The sequence below is a fragment of the Girardinichthys multiradiatus genome, chromosome 10, assembly GCF_021462225.1.
Source record: "Girardinichthys multiradiatus isolate DD_20200921_A chromosome 10, DD_fGirMul_XY1, whole genome shotgun sequence".
NCBI lineage: Eukaryota > Metazoa > Chordata > Actinopteri > Cyprinodontiformes > Goodeidae > Girardinichthys > Girardinichthys multiradiatus.
Genome location: NC_061803.1, coordinates 7,987,592 through 8,007,818, shown reverse-complemented (window position 1 = coordinate 8,007,818; position 20,227 = coordinate 7,987,592). Strand labels below are relative to the sequence as shown.

At 37.0% G+C, this 20,227-nt stretch overlaps 1 protein-coding gene across 2 annotated transcripts in view; it reads left to right on the top strand.

The window, feature by feature from the left end:
* The first annotated feature begins 1,979 nt into the window (after positions 1 to 1,979).
* Positions 1,980 to 20,227, top strand: part of LOC124874668 (nebulin-related anchoring protein) — a 29,749-nt gene continuing 11,501 nt past the window's right edge. The window contains exons 1-23 of one of the 2 annotated variants that reach the window (XM_047376124.1): positions 1,980 to 2,222; positions 4,553 to 4,647; positions 4,833 to 4,920; positions 7,149 to 7,253; positions 8,388 to 8,495; positions 8,612 to 8,719; positions 8,826 to 8,930; positions 9,023 to 9,130; positions 9,210 to 9,317; positions 10,438 to 10,545; positions 11,571 to 11,675; positions 11,863 to 11,970; positions 12,869 to 12,973; positions 13,682 to 13,780; positions 13,880 to 13,984; positions 14,098 to 14,205; positions 14,349 to 14,456; positions 18,197 to 18,394; positions 18,493 to 18,597; positions 18,678 to 18,776; positions 18,863 to 18,967; positions 19,178 to 19,285; positions 19,429 to 19,586. In XM_047376124.1, coding sequence (XP_047232080.1) covers positions 2,157 to 2,222; positions 4,553 to 4,647; positions 4,833 to 4,920; positions 7,149 to 7,253; positions 8,388 to 8,495; positions 8,612 to 8,719; positions 8,826 to 8,930; positions 9,023 to 9,130; positions 9,210 to 9,317; positions 10,438 to 10,545; positions 11,571 to 11,675; positions 11,863 to 11,970; positions 12,869 to 12,973; positions 13,682 to 13,780; positions 13,880 to 13,984; positions 14,098 to 14,205; positions 14,349 to 14,456; positions 18,197 to 18,394; positions 18,493 to 18,597; positions 18,678 to 18,776; positions 18,863 to 18,967; positions 19,178 to 19,285; positions 19,429 to 19,586 — 2,510 coding nt within the window. In that variant the 5' untranslated portion in view covers positions 1,980 to 2,156. The remainder of the gene's footprint in view (positions 2,223 to 4,552; positions 4,648 to 4,832; positions 4,921 to 7,148; positions 7,254 to 8,387; positions 8,496 to 8,611; positions 8,720 to 8,825; positions 8,931 to 9,022; positions 9,131 to 9,209; positions 9,318 to 10,437; positions 10,546 to 11,570; positions 11,676 to 11,862; positions 11,971 to 12,868; positions 12,974 to 13,681; positions 13,781 to 13,879; positions 13,985 to 14,097; positions 14,206 to 14,348; positions 14,457 to 18,196; positions 18,395 to 18,492; positions 18,598 to 18,677; positions 18,777 to 18,862; positions 18,968 to 19,177; positions 19,286 to 19,428; positions 19,587 to 20,227) is intronic. The other variant, XM_047376125.1, reaches the window with a different exon arrangement.

The following is a 20,227-nucleotide window of genomic DNA, read 5'->3' as shown; positions in this document are numbered from 1 at the left end:
GTTTTTTCAGGATTTATGCTACTTCTGTATTTAATAAAACAATCATTTTATTCCTCTGTAAGACAACAATAGGTTCATTAAAATGGTTTATTTTTAATTTTTATGCAGTTATAGAAACTTATTGATGCATCATAAAGACTCATCATAAAGATGCTAAAAGTATTTGCCCCTTTTGCAGATTTATTTGTTTTATCTTTTTTTGTCACTCTTAAATGTTTCAGATTAAATACATTTTAATATCCAGCAGCCATACCCCATGCAAAAACAAAAAGCAGTTATCAAATGAAGTTTGCCTTTATGAAAGGAAAGAAAACTTTAAAAACTATAAAGAAGAAACCAACCTGGCCCTAAAGTTACATATGTGAGGATAATTTTACTTACCAGACCCAGGCCTGATTGCTGCCCGACCTGTTCAATCAGGAAAACACTTAAATACAATTTGTCTGACGGCATTAAGTAGGCCGAAAGAGCTCAAAAAGCACCAACGGAAAAAATAAAGAAATTCACCAACGAACCACAGTGAAAGCCATTATCAATAAATGAACAATTTGGCAAAATATATGCACAGAACTGAGAATGGTATTTGCCTCAAGAACATTTTTTAGCTGGGATGAGTTGCTCTTTGGGATGTCACACTCAACGTCAATAAACATAAAAACTAAATACTTATTTGAGATACTGAGTATGGCAGCCAGAAAGGCAATCACTAAGAAATGGCTTAAGCCAGGCAGTCCATCCATTCAAGGACTGGTTTGATATTATTTAAGATATATTTGTAATGGAAAGAATTACTTTCTCTATAAGGCTACAGAAAACTAAATTTGAAGAAAATTGGGAATTATGAAAAACATATATATTTCTCAAAGGCGCCCTTCCTTTATCTGATTTGGATCTGCCACCATTTAATTTCAATAAAAAAAAAAGAAAGCCAGTATCAACAAATGAATGAAAACATGGACTGGTGGTGAATTTTCCCAAGAGTGGCTGGGCTACCAAAATTATACCCAGGAACACATCAACAAGAACAATTTTTAAAGCACTATATTTAAAGCACAGCAGGCCACAGACAACACAAAGGCCCATTTCACATTTTCCAAAAACGTCTTAATGATCCCCAAGACTTTGGGAAAATGTCATGTGGAATAACAAGGAAAAGTGGAACTTTTTCAAACAGTGCCTCCAGTTGCATCTGGCGTAAAACTGACCCAGCATTAAAAAACACCATACCAACAGTCAACAATGGTGGTGTGATGGTCTGGGGCTGCTTTGCTTTTTCAGGACCTGAGCGACTTGCTGTAATTGATAGAACCATAAATTAGAGCCTCTAACAGAAAATCCTGAAGAAAAATGGCCACCAGTTCGACCTTGAGCTCATAGGTATTATGCAGCAGGACAATGATCTTAAAACAAACTAGAGGTTGTACATGGAGTAGCTGAGTCAAAGCCTGGTCTTAAAACCTTTTTAGATGTTGTAGCTACCCTTAAACAACTCGTTCATGCCCGAAAGACGTCCAGTGTTGCTGAATTAAACAAATCTGCAAAGAAGAGTGGGCCAGAATGTCTTCAGAGCAATGCAGAAGACTGGTTCCCTATTACAGACACTTGAGGGCAGTTGTTGCTCCACGGCAGTGTATATTTTTCTTCTTCTTGTAAGTTCATTAGATTTAACTGAAGGACAATGGCTGTTCCTTTGTGTTTCCAAATGTTATTAGCTTATAAAGCTTAGTTAAAGAAAATAAAACTATTACGTAGGGAATTAAGCATTTATGAGATGCGTAGATCATGACGGGATGCCAAAAATTGAACTAGCTGTCCTACTTGAGATCATTACTCTGATGCAGAGACACGTGGATACTGTGTGAGCCTCTCTCCACTAATAGACAGCTGGACCCAGGCAGTCCTGGAGCATGGGGGCCACTGAGGAGGGGCTGGAGGGGTGATCATCCATGGGTCATGGCTTTAAGTAAGAGACCCTCTGAGAGCTACACAGTCTTAAAGCTAAGTTTGCCACTAACAAAGACACAGGAATCAACTGTGGGGGAGTCCGTCTCTGGTCCAAGCCTGTACTGGTGCCTGTCTGCAAGCCTTACTCCTGCATTACAGCAACATTTTGTGTTTGTTGACAGTTTTACCAGAGGATAGACTAATAGCTCATCATGCAGTCCTGCGCCAGGTGTGGGTTCGTGGTCTACCCAGCAGAAAAGATCAACTGCATCGATCAGGTAATGTAAACTTTTGTAAAACGTGTATGATTTCATAACTTTTTGTTTACAACATAGTTATTACAGAGCTATTAATTCAATTCAGTTCAATTCAAAAATACTTTATTAATCCCAAAGGGAAATCAAATGTTGTTGTAGCTCATATTATACAAGTTTCCTCAAGGAGACAAACCTTAAGCTCTTCAAATTGAACTAGCAATGATATAAAATGTGGTTAATATTAGCTTTAATAACATAAGATGTAACATATAAGAAAAACATAATATTGTGTAAATAGCAAGTTATATATGAATTATATATATATAGCAGCTTATTTGACATACATTTAAGCAACAGTTGCCAAACAGGATTTGATGGGGGAATAGATGCATTTTCTGGAATGTATCGCCTGACTGTTAATCTATAATAACATACAAAAAAAAACTGCAAATAATTCCCACCGAGAACGATGTCTCTTAATTTATTTGCCAAGTGTTTCTTTGATATTTAACTGTTTTCCAACCTAAATACAGTATACAAACAAATGGATGAGTCATTACTACTATTCAGGTTCTGGATTTTATGCCGCTGGGGCAGAAATCGGGTGCTTTTAACCAAACATTTGGTCAAAAAATGTGGCCCAGTTTGTTGAATTAGTGAAGAGACTAAAAGGAGCCTGATCATTATTCAGACCGCCATTTTGAACTACACAAGAACCTGATAGCTATATGTGAAACACAAAATGTTAGAGTTAAAAATATGCTATACTCTAATGTTAATGTTTGTGAGTTTTGTCTAGAATTTTACTTAAGCCAAAATCAGCCTTTTACTTGCGAAGTAGTTAGTGCAAGCTAGTGCTAGCACCACTGAACATTGATACTTTGACCAAGTAATAGGGAAACAAGTGGGTGCAGGCAAGCAATACAACTTCATTTTTTCAATTTAATTTACCTTTATTGTTTTTTGCATTTTTTTGTTTTTACAGTAATATAATTTGTTAAGTTTGATCTTTTATTAACAGCTGTGGTGGGGTGACTGAGGCTCAGTGGGAAGAGTAGTCGTCTTGCAATATTAAAGTTGTCGGCTCGAATCCAGCATCCTCCTGCCACATGTCGTTGTGCACCTGGGTAGGGCACTTAACCCCAAGATTGCCTACCAATCTGATAATCTATGTATGAATGTGCGATTGGATGAATGTAGCTCTAGTGTAAAGTGTTTTGACCAGTTGGTATGACTGAGAAGGGCTATATAAATCCAATCAATTTACCATTAGCCTTTTAGCTGCTAAGTAGTTAGCATGAACTGGTGCTAGTTCCCAATATTCACACTGATTAATTAATTTGCTATAAAGTCAGTATAAGAAGGGCAAAAATACAGATTTATTTCTACTTTGTTTTCTAGCAATCGTGTTTCAACATTATTATTTGTTTTAGCTGTATTATTATTAATATTATTATTATAAGAATTAATTAAATGTCAGTTATGACCAAAAATCCACTGAACAAAGTAAAAATATGATTCATTTTCCAAATTCAATTTTTGTCCATAATGTCAAATTTTTGTCTTTTTTTATCAACCCAAATGTTGCTTGTTGTCACCCAGATTATGGGTTATTGGTATCACACTATTTGGTTGTCTCAATATTAGACATGAGTCACTTTAAGCTGTTTATTCTGGTTGAAAACCTCACCCAGTATCCTGGATCAAGCCCCTAAAAATCCTGTTGTGTTAAAGGAACCTAGGGCTGAATTGGACCATATTTCTTCCAGGACTGCATTAGTAAAATTACCCAAATTGGGTTATTTTCAATCCAGCAGTTGCTATAGTATCCAAATATCACATACTCTGAATGACTGAATATTTTAGCTAAAAAGAGCTTCCTTAGCAACTGGTGTTGGTTGACATTAAGAAAAAAATATTTTAATGCAAAAAAGGCACACACTAAAAAACAAGTCAGTAAACCCATCAAAAATACTTTCTGTAATGCAGCCAATGTAACAAATTCAATATTATATGTTTTATGGGTTTTTAATGAATGTATGGGTTTCTTTTGGTCTGTAGTTAATTTTTCACATACACATTTTTTTATTTTGATTACCTCTTTGTTTAATAAATAATGATGCTGGAATTTGTGGCACATGGTTTTTCTAAATTTGCTGTTGGCTTCATATAATTTCCAAGTTTTGTAACAATCAGATCATGTTTACATTAATATTCTTTCTTTTTACAATGACTGTGTTTGAAATTATCTGCCCAAACTTGTGAAACAATTTTTTTCTTTAGTTTATATATCCAATTTAACTCATCTTTCCACAGAACCGTTTAATGTGATTTGTTTCTTGTTTTGCCAGAACTGGCACAAGGCGTGTTTTCATTGCGATGTCTGCAAAATGGTCCTCACTCCTAATAACTTTGTTAGCCACAAGAAGAGGCCGTATTGCTCTGTGTAAGTGCTATATTAGTTAAAAGCAGATCAATAAATATATCTCTCTATGTAATATGAGTCTCATTTTTAAAGCAGAAGTTCTGACATGTCAGTAAAATAAACTGGATTGGTACCATTATTCTCACTTGTGCTATTACCCCTCTAAGTGGGAATAAGGTCCGCATTTTCTATCTCATGCTTTCCAGGCACAATCCAAGAAACAACACATTCACGAGTGTTTACAAGACCCCCATCAACATCAATGCAAAGAAGCCACGCAAGTCTAGCAGTGAGGTATGCGATCACGTCATCTTGCAGCATACATTTAATTCCAGAAACTCTGCCCTTCTTCTGTCTCGGTATCTATTGTTGACAGGTGACATAAGCCATTGTGCAATGCCACAAGTGAAGTATTGTCATGATTTGTCACGACGGGGTCTATTTTAGGGATGACTCATACACACTATTTAATCAAAATAGACTTTTATGTATATTATTCTTATTTAGTGTTGTGGTATTTAAGATTCATAACTTAAAATGTTGTAATTACTGCCTTTTAAAAAATAGCAACCTCACGTATGATTTAAGATACTTTTAACTCCAAAATATAACATTAAAAAACTAGCAGCCTGATTCCAAACAAGTATATCCCTTTCTGTATGATCGAAAATGGCTGGAAAGGATAAAGGCGGACAGCGGCACTAAGTTCTAGGTGACACCAGGGGTTTGGTATGAGAAGTGTGCCCTCCGGTTATTTCTGTATCTCTGACAGAGGCAAGACTGAGGCCTCCCTCGGCTTGGGCCACTTTATGCCTCAAGTGGCTAAAAATATACATCAGTAAAAACAGCCTTTCATCCCTGCCTTCCCTCTGCAAGGCCACCTGTTTCTGTCAGTCTGAGTGTGTCTGTGTCTACAGGTTCAAGCAACCCTCCCAAACTTATATTTGCAATGGGCAAGCAAGCGTATTAGCTGTTGCCGTAAGGCAGGAGAGAGATGTGATATATGCACACACACACACGCATATATATGTGCATGTACCTCAAAAGTTATATCAGAATATGTTAATGGACCCTCTGAATAAAGTAAATGTGGTAATTTTCCAAATTTATTAGTTATTAGCAAGTTTTTAACATAGATATACCTCATTCTGTGAACTTCTACAAAGTGAAATAGACTCTATCAGCAGCCCTGTCTCTTGTCCTTTGCAATACAGCAGTTCTAATATTAGTTTAGGACATGTTTACTGCTAAAGGATAAATATCAAACATGACAGGATAGGGGTTTTATTTTGGATCTTTCATGGCAGGTCCGATTTCATTTTGATTGGAACATGCCAGTTATTAATAACAGCACACTTCTGCTGTATTTTTATCAAGAGCTTAGGTTCTCTTAACAACATAATAATAGAGGGACACTGATGGATGCTACAGTAAGCACCACAATTAATGGAAGCACTGGTAAAGATGTGTAAAAATTTATTTTTAATTTCAGATTCATAATGTCACTCTCAACAATTCTGTGACCAAGTTATTTTAAGTGTTTTAATTGTTACTCTGACTCTAGATATAGACAGGTAAGGGTAAAAGTAGCTATTTTAATGTACCAAACGTCTGACCTTTTAAGATTAACACACATCAACTTTACTTAAATGAAACATAATCTTGTCTTATCTTTGAATTTCAACTTAAATGCCAAATAATTTTAACGTGAATTCTTTTCTTACCTGCTCAGCCATTAATTAACTCTTTTAAATCAATAAAGTGATACTGGATTGGTGTTTTTGAGTAAAAAGTCACTAGAAGTGACTTGATTATTCTGAAGGCCTTAAAGCTTTACACGTATTCATGTTATACCCTCAATCGTCAGTGTATTTTATTTGGATTTTAAGTGACAGACCAACAGAAAGTAGTGTATGATTATGAAGTGGAATGAGGAGGATCCATTATTTATCAGATCTTTTGAAAGGTGTGGTGTACATTTATATTCAGCCACACTGAGTTGACCTTTAGCTTTCGTTAGCTGCACTCACCTTGGGGTATCTCTCTACCAGCTTTGCACAGCTAGAGTCTGAATATCTTTTCCAATTGTTTGCAAAACAGCTCAAGCTCGGCCAAATGAGACGGAGAACATGTGTGTATTTCATTTATTTAAGTTATGCCTCTAATTCTCAATTGCATTTAGGAATGTGCTTTGACAGAGTCATTCAAGAAGCTGAATATATTTGGATCTAAAAGCACTGTGTTTAGAGTCTCCTTGTCGGAATGTTTCACAACTTCTAACAGATTTTTTTTCCAATATTGCCCTGTATTTAGCTCCAGCCATCTTCCAATCAACTCTGAAAAACTCCCTGTTGATGAACAACATCCCCACAGCATGATGCATCCACCACTATGTTGGCTGATACTGTTAAACCAGCCAAGGCCGTTGATTAGATGCTTCCAGCTAATAAAAGGGATGCTGTGTCTGTGTTTTTAAATGTTTGCTTGCTTTGGCTTAACGCTTATCACTGTGCCATTTGTAGCTGAAGTATCGTGAAGATGGCGAACCCTTTATGCCCAGCTTCCACTGTGACATGACATCCATGGAGTTGCAGAAGGCTCACCTAGCCAGTCAGACGGTCAGCCAGGTGAGCTCCCCAGAGAGCAACTGGCCAGTACATCCAAGTCAAAGGGAGTTTTAACAAAAATGTGGATGATTATTTATATTAGCTAAACCTTTTGGGGTTTGATCCTTTATTTAATCAACATTTTGATGCAAACATTTTAACCTTTCATCCATTTTGTTTTAAATGACTGTTCATAGTTATTTCATGTCTTATACTCAAATATAATCTATATAATCAGTATTAAAAAGGTCAGGGTTGTTGGATTATTTATCCTTTGCGCATTGAGATTTGGTCCTATAAAAATGTAAAAAGCTAAATTATAAAACCATTTTAAATTTCTTCCCATAGAAGACAATCTCTGAGCTGACTACACTCAGACTGTAAAGTCCAGGCTTTTGTCCCTATGTTGAGTCCTATATTTACACTGAAACACATTTACATTTTCATTTATATTCAGACTGCTCGGAGGTCTGCTAGACTTGTCTGAAAAAGTAGCTGTTTTGTAAACCAGTCATCTGCCTTACAAGAGGAAATTATACTTTCCATAAATGGGGCTAGCAAAGACAAAAACTAAACAGAAAATTAAGTTTCTGAATTTGGCAAAAGTTACAATGTTTGTTATATATGTTAAAGCTCTTAGTTTTAGTAAAGCAGTCGCCAAAGTTGGAGCCAGGACCTAAATGAGGGTTGAAAATTACCAAGGTAGGCTCTTACTCTTAGAATCTTTATCAGAAGCTAAACTAAATGGCAAAAATGGTTACAGTGAAAACATATACATTTTAATAAAGTAGCCTAAATACAATATTTATGCTATAAAAAGATTAAAAAAAACATTACTTGCAAATGGATAAGACACAATAGGTTGGTGGTTGATGCTGTTTGTGTGGCCATTATGCCTATATAGTTACTACCAATGCTTGCCTACTTAACTGAAAGCTGGGGTAAAGTAGAAAAATTTGGGAAGCACTAGAAATAGTAGACTTTCAAATAAAATTACTTAAATAAAAATGAAAAAAAGCCTTGAAAAGAGGTCCCACAATATGCAAATGAGGCAAGAATTGATCAGTTTCACTGTATTCCGATTTAAGAAGATGCTAAAGTTGCATAATAAAAAAAAAATCACCGGATCTAAATTATTTTTTATATTTTAAACAGGCCTTTCAGTCTCAATCTGAGTTCTCGCAGCAGCAGACCTGGTATTCAGGGATGGTGACCAGCCAGGAGATGGTGACGATGTCTGAGGCACAGAAGACCATCAGTGATGTATGTGTTTCAATTATTTACCTTTAGATAGGCATGAAAATATATATTATTTAAGTAGGCAAAAGCTGTTATAATTATCACGATTCCCGGTGCTTATTTTTGTGTTCTTGTTGTAGGTAAAATATAAAGAAGAATATGAACAGTCAAAAGGAAAAGGCAGCTTCCCCGCAATGATCACACCAGGTTATCAAGCTGCAAAGAATGCCAGTACTTTGGCCAGTAATGTAAGTTGAAATGATCTGTTTGTGTAGATCTGATACAACTGTGTGAAGAGACACTAAGAAAAATACAGGGTGGTAAAATAATGTGATGATTCTCTTGATTTTCTAGTTGGAATATAAAAAAGGGCACGAGGAAAGACTTTCAAAGTACACAACATTTGTTGATCCTCCAGAGGTGCTTCTGGCCAAGAAACAGGCACAGATTGTTAGCGATGTAAGCTTTTAATTGGACCATTTTACCAGAATATGATCATCTTCAGTTAGATCAGAGAAATAAAGCCAAAATGCTGTTTTTTCCCCCTGCAGTATGCATACACAGAGGAATATGATCAACAGAGGGGGAAAGGCAGTTTTCCTGCACATCTTACTCCTGGATACAAGGTTTCAAAGAGGGCCACAGAACAGGCCAGTGATGTAAGTGGCGAAACGAAAACAACTTCAAAACACTGTAACAGAATGTTGATTATTAACTGATCACGTCACATTGCACCAGATTAAGTATCGACAGATGTACGAGCAAGAGATAAAGGGTAAAGCCAGCGCTGAAGCAGCAGTCGCTGAGTTGGTTCATGCAAGAGAAAATGCAGAAAACTTCAGCCAGGTATGAACATTACTCGCTCTGTTTAGATCTGATACTTAAATCTATATAAAAAATCCAAGACAAACAAATATTAGCTATTTGAAAGCATTTGTTTGCTATGTTTGAAAGTCTATGTGCAACTGAATTCAACAAGCTGAAAATTTCTGGAAAGTCTTTGAAATAATTTTAGTTTAAGGGCATATACTGTACATTTATAGCATTACCTTCACTCAACTGGACTCAATGCAAAACACAATGGCCATCCAAGACAAAAGTAGCAATAGCAAAGTCTCCAGCTCCAATGTAAGTTCATAAGGTGAAGATTTATGGAAAGATTTGTTCAGTGAAGACGAGGAAATCAAGATAAATGTTGTCTGTGTTAAGTAATTTGGAGACCCCTACCCAGGGATTTAAAAACACTCACAAGACAATTCTGCGAGTAATTGGCAAAAACTGTTTGGGCCAAAAATTGTTAATTGCAAATCTTAATTTGGGACCGTTCAGGTAGACATTGTCATTTCTGCCCGTTTTAACCACCTAATGTTATATTTGTGAGTCGTGCAGTGAAAGTCTCACTTTCAGCTGCTAATAGTTATTGCTTTATTTTATATTTGTTATATTTTATTAATAAATGATGATCCAGCTCCTCCCTCCTCTAGAGCTCTCTGTTATCGCCATTGGCACAAACAAGGTTGTGTCCAGTTAGCTTCAGATTGTTCTCTGTGTTGAAGCCAATTGTTTCAGAATCCATGGGCCAAAAGGGTTTCAAATGGAAAGACTATTTTTGGTGGAAGAAGTCTGCACTCTTAACTTTCACAAATCTCATCCATTTTTTCTCTATAGCAGGATCAGACAATCAATTTTCTAATTTCAACAGTAGTCAATTGCGCTTTATGGGTCCAGATGATACTATCATCATCCATGAATGGTAGTGCATTTCAATTTCAGAGAGGCACGGCCCCGAAGGATCTTTTTGCGTTAAAAAAGTGCATTTTAAAATAACTCATCTGCTTAAGAAAAATGGAAGAGCTGTGGTTTGTTTTTCAGTCTTTGACCATCTTGATGTTTTCTGGTTCTAAAATAATAATGACATTTACCCAAGTTGCAAGTGGACCAAATTAAGGAAATGTTTTATTTGCAGATTGCCTACACTGAAGAATATGAGCAGCAACGAGGTAAAGGAAGTTTCCCTGCCATGATCACCCCCAGTTATCATCTTGCTAAGAAGGCTCAGGAAATTGCTAGTGATGTGAGTATCAACCTGAAAGCCTGTAACCCATGATTATTGTAAAAGCTGGAGACATTTTGGAGCAACATAAAGTGAGACTGGCATTCATGAGCCATCTTTAGACAAACAAAACAATGCATAGTTTGTCTGGATGCTTCAAGGTCTTGTCTGAACATTTGCAATGTGAACTGTTAAAAAAGGAAGCTCATGTCATTCATGTCGCCATGTGAGCTTATGCCAAAAACATATCAGAGCACAGTGTGAAAGCTTCGGCCTCATACATCATCAGGCCTTGTCGTTAACTGTCCAGAACAGATGAGGGACAACAATCAGGGGACCCAGTTAGACCATGTATGTGTGGGTGTAGGTGTGCGGTTTCTCCTGGTCTTAGATAAACACGTGCTGCATCATCTCTCATTCTCTCTGCAGCTAAAATACAAGAAGGACCTAAACAAGATCAAGGGCACATCACACTGCTATAGTCTGACTTATGACGACAATCTGACTTTGAAGAATGCACGAAAAATTAACAAGATTGTCAGTGAGGTTGTTCAGTAAAGCATACATCTGGCACGCTTGTTTTACTGTATATTGTTTCGGGTTTTTTCACATGATGTGAGCAAGTAAGACCTGAGGGAAAAAACAAAGAGTCTGCTTCTCATACAAGTGTTAGTAATTGTGTGTGTGGGTGTGTGAAGTATCAGGTTTACTGTGTCAGTTTCCAAACATGAAGCCACCAAACCTTCATTTCTAGCATTGTTAACATGCCTGTGTTTTAAGGCTGTAGCTTTCATCCAAGGTCATAGGACTTCCCATCAAACCTTGTTATTTTCTGCCTCATCCAGAAGCATCTGTCCTGACCCTAATAAACGTGTCGGACTGAGCCATTCATAGTCATTGTTATTTTTACCACCTCTAAGAGATTAAACCCATGTCAGAAATATATTTAGCATGCAACATCAAAAAAGTCTTTAGCTGTTCATCGAACTGAAAAAATATGACGAAAAAGATAGAAAATGTTGAATCCTAGATGTTTGTTTTTGCAGGTAGAGTATAAGAAAGACCTGGAGAACACCAAAGGCCACAGCATTAACTTTTGTGAGACGCCACAGTTTCGAAATGCTGCCAAAATTGCTCAGTTCACCAGTGATGTAAGTCTTAAAACAAATGCTAAACACCAGATTGACACATTAACAGACCGCAACATCTTTATTTGTATGCTTTTTCATGGAGGCTACATTATTAATATTACATACATGATTCTAAGTTGTTGCTATATTTGAATCCTAGATATTATACATATAGATATAGATATAACTTTTTGTTACATCTCAATAGAACAAGTACAAAGAAAAGTACACCAGCGCTCTGAAGGGCCACTATGAAGACTCAGGATTTGATAACAGGACTTTGCACGCCATGAAAGCGAGGAAGCTAGCAAGTAACGTAAGTCATGATTTAGTTAGTTGGTTTTACACCGAGTATTAAATGACAATTCTTCATTACATACCATCTTTCATCTTTTAAAAAACCATGAGATCTTTAAAGATGCTGCCATGTGGTGTTTTTTTTTTTTTTGCCACGTGTTAGCGAATGTAAAAAAAATAGCTTTTTACATGAGTCCAAGCATGAAGAAATTAAGCATATTTTGCAAGAATGTGTGCCACTAGTAATCTAACTGTGCTACGTTGTACATAAATGGCAATTGTACAGTGTGCTAAAGCGAAAGGACAGACTAAGTTACTTTTTGCCTTGGTATCAGATGTAGTTTTGTAATTTTTCCTGACTGAATGATCTCCCTGGCATCTCAGGCTGAAAGCTAAATGCCCTGTACAGACTCAGAGTCTATGAGTGCCGCAAACTGGTTCAATATATATATTTTTTTAACCAATCGGAAAATGAGTAAGTCAAGACTGATCTCCTGTTGAAGCCACCGTTAGCAGTCCACCTTCATCAGTGCAGACAAAGCGTCTGTATAATGTAATATGAGATTAAGTAATGTTATTCTTGGGTCATCGTCTTTAGCGTTCGTTTTTTAGGGGCATTGCTTATGTGCGGTATCTGACTTGCAGCTCTCATGTCTTTATTTGTTTTTACATTTAATGATCAAATAAATCTGTGGCAGTCAGCCTTACCTAGAGATTTAAATGCTTATTCTATATTATCTTATGCAAAGAATGGATATTTTGTAGTATTTTGTTTATGTTGCGAATGTTCGTATGGCATAAAAACCAAAAGGCAGAAACATGATAGCATTGTTTGGTTGTAAAGATGAAGATGTTATTTGCTTAGAGAATTTTTAACTTTAATTTCATGCTGGTATTGTATTTTTTTTTTCTTTCAGATTGCTTATAAACAAGGTCAGGATCAGGAGCAGGGTGAATATAACTACCCAGCCACTCTCACACCAGGCTACCAAAGCCAAAGGAAGCTGGACCCACTGAAGGATGTAAGTTTTACCAAACTAATTCAAGTTCAGTCTGGAAAAGTCTTTAATTTGATTGATTGACTTTCAAAGTCTGGATAAGCCGGTTAACAAGAAATATGAGTCTGGAAAAATGTTTGAGTTTTCAGATTGAATGTGTTATTCCATTAACTAAAAGATAAATATCTATATTTGTGAAAAGATAAAGCAGTTTTTATGGTGGTTTGTATTTAGATGACTTCCTTTATGTTAAGTTTTTGTCCAACTCATAGATTATCTGAGTGTTTGAGTTGCCAACTGAGAATAAACCGGCAAGCAATAATTGAAAAGGATAATTTGGCTGTTTATGTGAAAAGGTAATTCTTAATTGGCTCTGGTTTAGATGACAAACACACTCCTATATTGGAGATTTTTCACAAACAAAGAAATGGACCACAGATTATAAACTGTGATTTACAAAAATATGTATTTATTGTAGTAAAATCCTGTCCAGTATAAGTACTCAAGTTCTTCCAAATACTGAAAAAAAAAAGAAAAAGCCTGAAAAACATGGAAAATGTAATACATTTAAGTCTGGAAATGTATGTAATTTTGAAATGGAAAATTTGTAGGAACCCTTTTATCATATTATTACTACATAGGACACATGCTATGAAAACCATTGAAAAATAACGTTAATTAAGACTGACTTCCTGCTTCTGATATATTACTATTTATAAAAAATGGCTGCAGAAGAACTACAAGCAACACATTGACCAGGTCAAGTACAAATCTGTGACAGACACACCTGAGATTGTTTTAGCCAAGAAAAACGCTCAGTTGGTCAGCAATGTAAGTAAACGCTAATTAAGGACTGACTAACAAGTTGCATGCATGAGCACTGAATTGACTTTAGAGTTGTGTGATCACATAATTCATGTGCACCCCCAGCTAAATTATAAAGCAGGTTATGAAAAGACGAAGCACCAGTACACTTTTTCTCAGGATCTGCCCCAAATCCAGCAGGCCAAAGCCAACGCAACTTTGTGCAGTGATGTAAGTTTACTCAGTTCTCGGCTTTGCAAACACCAGTCTGCATCAACTCACTTGTTTGCATGCAAAGTACCATCACCTCTTCTTTTTTTCAAGTTAATCCTTTCAAATTCTAGATTAAATACAAAGAAGAGTGGGAGAAGACCAAGTCCAAAGCTTGTGAAACGGGTGTGGACGACCTGAGTGTGAGAGCTGCCAAAGCTTCAAGAGACCTAGCCAGTGATGTAAGTAGACAAAAACTCTTTTCCTTTATAAATAGACGCATTTAAAGTGCCAACATCTAAGCAACAAAAAGAAAAACCCAAGTGGTGTTAATCCAGTGTAATAATTGATAAACTGAATTAAGTGAGATGACCATTTGTTTTAGATTAAATACAAAGAATCCTACATCAAAAACAAGGAAAAGGCAGTTGGGGTCAACATGAGCGACTCTGCGACTCTGCACTCTCTTCAAGTGGCCAAGATGAGCAGTGATGTAAGTCAAATTACTTCAGATGTTTTATAATACAAATAGTAAATATACAGTTAAGGTATGTGTTTAGTTAACAGGCCAAGGTCTGTTTTCAATGTCAGTATCATATTTATTTATAGAGCCAATTTACAAAGAACAAAGGTTAGCCAAAGTGCTTCACAATTTCACCAAACAAACAATAAAATAGAATAGAGCAAACAGTGAGTAAAAGAGAGTTTGTTCCAGAGATTTGAATGATTTTGTGGTGTGAACAGTGCGGACATACACGGTTCAATCTTGGGGCTGCCAGAGCAAATGCTTGATCACCTCTAAGCTTAACTTTGTTCTGTGAAATGTGACTTGAATCAGGACATATCTTTATATTTAACAATATGTTTAAACCAAGATGACAAAACTTTAGGATCTGCGGTGTTGAAGGCCTCTGATAACTCTAAAAGCACTAAAACAGCAAAGCTCCTTGAGTCAAAAATTAAAAGAATATGATTAAAAACGTGGCTATATTTATACCCCTCACAAAACCCCTCACAGATCTCACTGATATAAAAATAAATTATCACTAAGTTTTTCATCACTCATTGCATTGAACAGAATAATAAGAACAATAGGAAAGTCCAAGGAACCCAGTGAAGATCAAACAAGGAGAATTACAGATTTAGTTGGGAATTTTTACAGATTCCAAGATCATCGGTTCAAATTATTGTAGAGAGGTGCAGGTTATTCAGATGTGACTTTAAATTTCTACAGTCTGGAAGAAGACCCAAAATGTCCCCCTCAGATGGAGGAAAATTGGTTAGAAATAATCAGAAACAACTAAGTCTGACTGAGAAGTGCCGACCCAAAACGAAGCCCATGTTCCAGATTGAGATCTTAATCTTCACTGAAATTTGCAGCGACCCACACATTCAAGCTAAATAGCGCTTTGTCGATAAGTGTTATAGTCAGAGGAGACAGCAATGACAAGAAGTATGCTTGGAGGAGTCAACGTGAGACTTTAAAATCTAAGAATCCCAATTGTCAAGCACAATGGGGGTAGCTTGATGCTGTGGAGGTGTCTCGATGCTTCACGAAGTGGGTAGAACAATGAAGAACAAACATCATCTTCAAACTCTTCAACTTCACCACAAATCGACAACTAGATGGGTAACTCTTGGACAAAATTGGTTGCTTCATCCGCTTTCATGAAAAAAAGTCAGCATTATTCTAGTTTTCCTGGAATGTGCAAGAAACTGCTCCTAGAAAATGACCTCCTGGCGAGCTGAAAAAACAGGTTCTACCTTGTTCCCAGCTGTTTCCTATGGTCCCTGTTAAATATGTTGAGTATTTTCATGAACCTTCACAAAATGCCTGAGTTTTCGCTGTGTTGTTCTGTCATCCATTTATTTCTCTTCGTCACTCTTTTCTAGTCTTTTTATGTCATCAGCTGTCTTGCTATTTCAAGTCTTTTCCTTCCTCTTTTGCTTTGTCAATCAGTGTATTTTATCACCTCTCATTTACTGATTATAAATGCATTCACTCTTTTGTCCAAGGTATCCCAATCTTATAATTCCGAGTATTCCTTAGTTATGCCTATGTTTACATAACCTTTGTGTGCATCAGTCAACCATCTCTTAGTTATATTTTCTAATTTATTAGATTTGACTCCTTATTGGCCTGTGATGGGCTGGCAACCTGAGCTGGGTATACCCTCCCTCTCACCCAGTGATTACTGGAAATAGGCACCAGCCCTATTAATTAATTTTACATCTAGTTTGGCCTCTCTGGGGACTATTCACAGAGGAACTACTGTCCAACAAGCACTCAGCTGATAAACTTATCTGAGGATGTTCTATGAGACCAGCTGTTTTCAGGGGGGAAACAAGCAGTTCTGTCAGAAGCTACAAATTGTATGCTTACTTAAGTTTGCAACGACAACAGTACCTAACTGCTGATGTTATTTAACTGTAACTTGGAATCTGTAACCTGTAAGGAAAAACTTAGGAATGCTTGTATTCACTCTCAGACACTATGCATTCATTTAAACACAAAATAATTCATTTAGAAATGTCTTTACCTGGGACTGCACGGTGGCACAGTTGGTAGCACTGTTGCCTTGCAACGCCTGGGGTGTTTCTGCATGGAGTTTGCATGTTCTCCATGACAGACACCTCCACGTCTCTGCATGGAAGAAGCAGGTATAGAAACTGGATGGATAGAATTTCTTTACCTACTTTCATGGGATTAGTTGATTGTTGTCTTCGGTTTATTTTTATTTTCTTTGGTGCATTGATCAACATTGGTGAGAGCTCCCTCAGAATGAGGAACAATGGCGGTGCAGGGGATAGAGTTGCTGTTTACATTTTCTGATTTTTATTCAGCATACAGCATTAGAAAAGTGTTCCTCTGGGAGGAGACTATATACATGTATTTTATCTGGTTGGGAAACTCTTTAGAAATCCATTAAAGGAAACTTTAAAATGTCATTGGGGAGAGGGATGTCTCCCTTTTAGACCTGTTACCTTTTACACCCAACCTTGGATAAGCAGAACACAATGAATGAATGGATTCCTGAAACTTTAAAGATACTGATTTAGCTTTTGCTATCTAAGAATAAAGGACATATATTATAAGTTTTTCAACTTTTCCTTTTCGGTTGTGTTCAGACTTTTAGCCAATGATAAGATATTGATTTCCATGATAAAAACCAAAGAACATGTAAAAATGCATAAAATTAAAAAGATATCACAAAACAGCCCCCTAAAGTTACCAAGGAGTAATAATTTTATGTTTTTGAAAAAACCTAATTTCCAAATAATAAGAATCTGGCAGCATTCAGTTAGACACTAATATCCCCTCCTCCTTTGACCAGCAGTGCTACTATGATGTGCACATAAGCAAATTTTTCAAAACCAGAATAGCCTACTTAATATTAGTAATCCATGCAGTGTTTGTGCAAGTGTTACTTTTTTCCACATAATTAGTCTGTGTTTTCAGGTAAAGGTGAATTTGTCATGGGTAAACATGCTGGAGGATTTTTTAGAGAAAGCAAATGTTGATTAATAAAGAGATGCATTGACATCAGCAGCTGTTTTGCACTGACAGAGGGCCTTTTGCACTCCTCAGAATTAAAAAATAGTGATACAAGAAAGCAAATTTTAAAATAATGATGAATTTATTATTTATTTGCTTGGAACTTGCTCTTACTTTGTAAATGCTTTACATATAGTTATTTGTCTGTGCAGACAGGGAGAATTGTTTGGTCTTTAAAATAATCTGTTCTCTTGCATAACTGCTCTGAAAAGATGAGGCACCCTGCAGTGAGCTATTCTAATCCCAGAAACCCGAGAGGATTTTGGCACAACATACGACAAACCTTCATTCATCTAGTGGCACAGAGCGATGCAAGTTGTGCTACTTGACTTAATCATAATCTTAATGCTTCTTTGCAGCAGTCTTAAATGATCCGTGTTTGATTCAGACATTCTGTTGTGCTATTAGTGATCAAATTCAGGGAGATGAGCTGGAGTGACAGTGTATGACAGCTGGTTTAAGGTATGCACTTGTCACTTTATTGAAAAGATAGCTGTGGTAAAGATTGGAAAAAAGCAATGAACGGTATATGTGCGAGTGGAGGTGAGTCAGTGAGTCTTAATTTGTGTGGAAACTAATTACCTCTACACCCATCATGGGAGCATGTGAACTCTTGACTGGAGCTGTACTTGCAGTGTGGATCAGCCTGAACAATTTAATTGTTGTTGCCTCTTCAGATTGAGTACAAGAAAGGCTCCAAGGAGAGCCAGGCCCACTACAGCCTTCCTCTGGACATGATCAACCTGAGCCACGCCAAGAAGGCTCAGGCCCTTGCCAGTGACGTGGACTATCGCACGAAACTTCACGACTACACCATCATGTCTGACGACATCAAAGTCCAGCAGGCCAAAAAGGCTTACTCCCTGCAGAGTGAGGTGAGAGAACAACCTCAGGAGATTCATCAGTGTAGCTGAAGGTCCATTTAAAATAATAATTCATTCATTTTTTTTGAGACATTGTTATTTTCCCACAGAACCAGTATCGGTCAGACCTAAACTGGATGAAGGGTGTTGGCTGGGAGACTGAGGGTTGTCTCAACATTGCTCAGGCCAAAAAAGCTGGAGAGCTGCTTAGTGATGCAAGTCCATTTAGGATCTTACATTTTAAAAGCTTACAGATCCTCATACTGTTTTTGAGACACTTACTCTGTTTTAACAGGTCAAATACCGGCAGAAGGCCGACAAAATGAGGTTCACCCACGTGGCGGATGATCTTTCTATTAAACACGCCAAGAAGAGTCAGGAGCTGCAGAGCGATGTAAGGTCTCCTCCTCTAACTCTTTCATCTCGTACGTTTCATTATGTAATGCCTCTCATATTATATATATCTCTACAATTTTCCAGCTGGCGTACAAAGCAAACACAGAACAGATAATTCACCAGTACACCATCACAAAAGACGAGCCGCTTTTCAGACAAGCAAAAGCAAACGCTGACATGCTCAGCGGGGTGAGCTGAATGTCATGTTTTCTCTCTCATTCATTCTGTGCTATTTTCAGAAACAAAGGTGTTTAGGTCGATTTTAAATTAAATTTTGCAACCTCAACCCAGTTTATCTGTAGCATTTTTTTCTCTCATGGTAAAAATCCATGTGGAAGCTCTTTTCCAGGTAGAGGAGGTTCGCTTTACATCTGATGCACCTTTTCTTTGTTTTTATAGAAAGTGTACAGGAGCCAGTGGGAGAAGCAGAGGGAAAAGGGCTTTGAGCTTCGTTTGGACTCTCTATCGATACTTACAGCAAAGGCTAAGCGAGACCTGGCCAGTAATGTGAGCTATTTGGATATTTGTGCAGAGCTTTTTATTACGACTCGCAGGTTTATTGAGTTGTAATACTTGAGGTGCACAGCTGGTAAAAAAGGCACTTTTAACTGAGCCCAACTCAGAAACTCTTTTGACTCATTCATTTTCAGGTTAAATACAAGCAAGAGTATGAGAAAAGCAAAGGCAAGGTGATCAGCATTAAGTCAGTCAGTGACGACTCTCAGATGGCTCATTCTGCTCTGGCCACCAAACTTCAGAGCGATCACAGCTACAGGAAGAACTACGAGGACACTAAGACAAAATACAAGTAAGGCCCCTGGATCACCCAGGAGGAGGTCACTTTGTAATATTTTTCCTTATTATTCAAGTTAAACAAAATTGCTGCTGCTGTTTCTCTCTCTTAATCATTTGGAGCATACTTGTTGTTGAGCCTTTTCTTAGATTAATTGGTGATAAAGTCTATTTAGCTGTGTGGATTAGCAATTAAAAGTCGAAGGCCTTGTAAAACAGTATCTTAAAGGTTTACTGTTAAAATGCCAGGTTTTGGGATGCAATGTAACATATATTCTGGACAATTCAACCGAAAAAAAAAACAAATTTGTCTGGGTGAGAAAGTGTAAAGAATGTGCAAAACCCTGGTTACATAAGTATGCACACCTGTAGGTTAATATCTTGCAGCTCTTTTTGAATCAGCCATCAATATGTTTGGATTCACATTTTCCTTCACTTATAAAAAAAAATCTGCTGAACCTGAAATAAAATTCAGCCTAGTAGGATTTAGAGCTGTATGGTAACACAGTTGGCAGCACTGTTGCCTTCAGCAAGCAGATAAGGCTTTAAATCTTGGTCTAGGCTCTTTCTGCATATAAGCTGCATATTCTCCTTGTGCATACATGGGTTCTCTCTGGGTATTCCACATTACCCCAGTCCCAAAAACATGACTGTTTA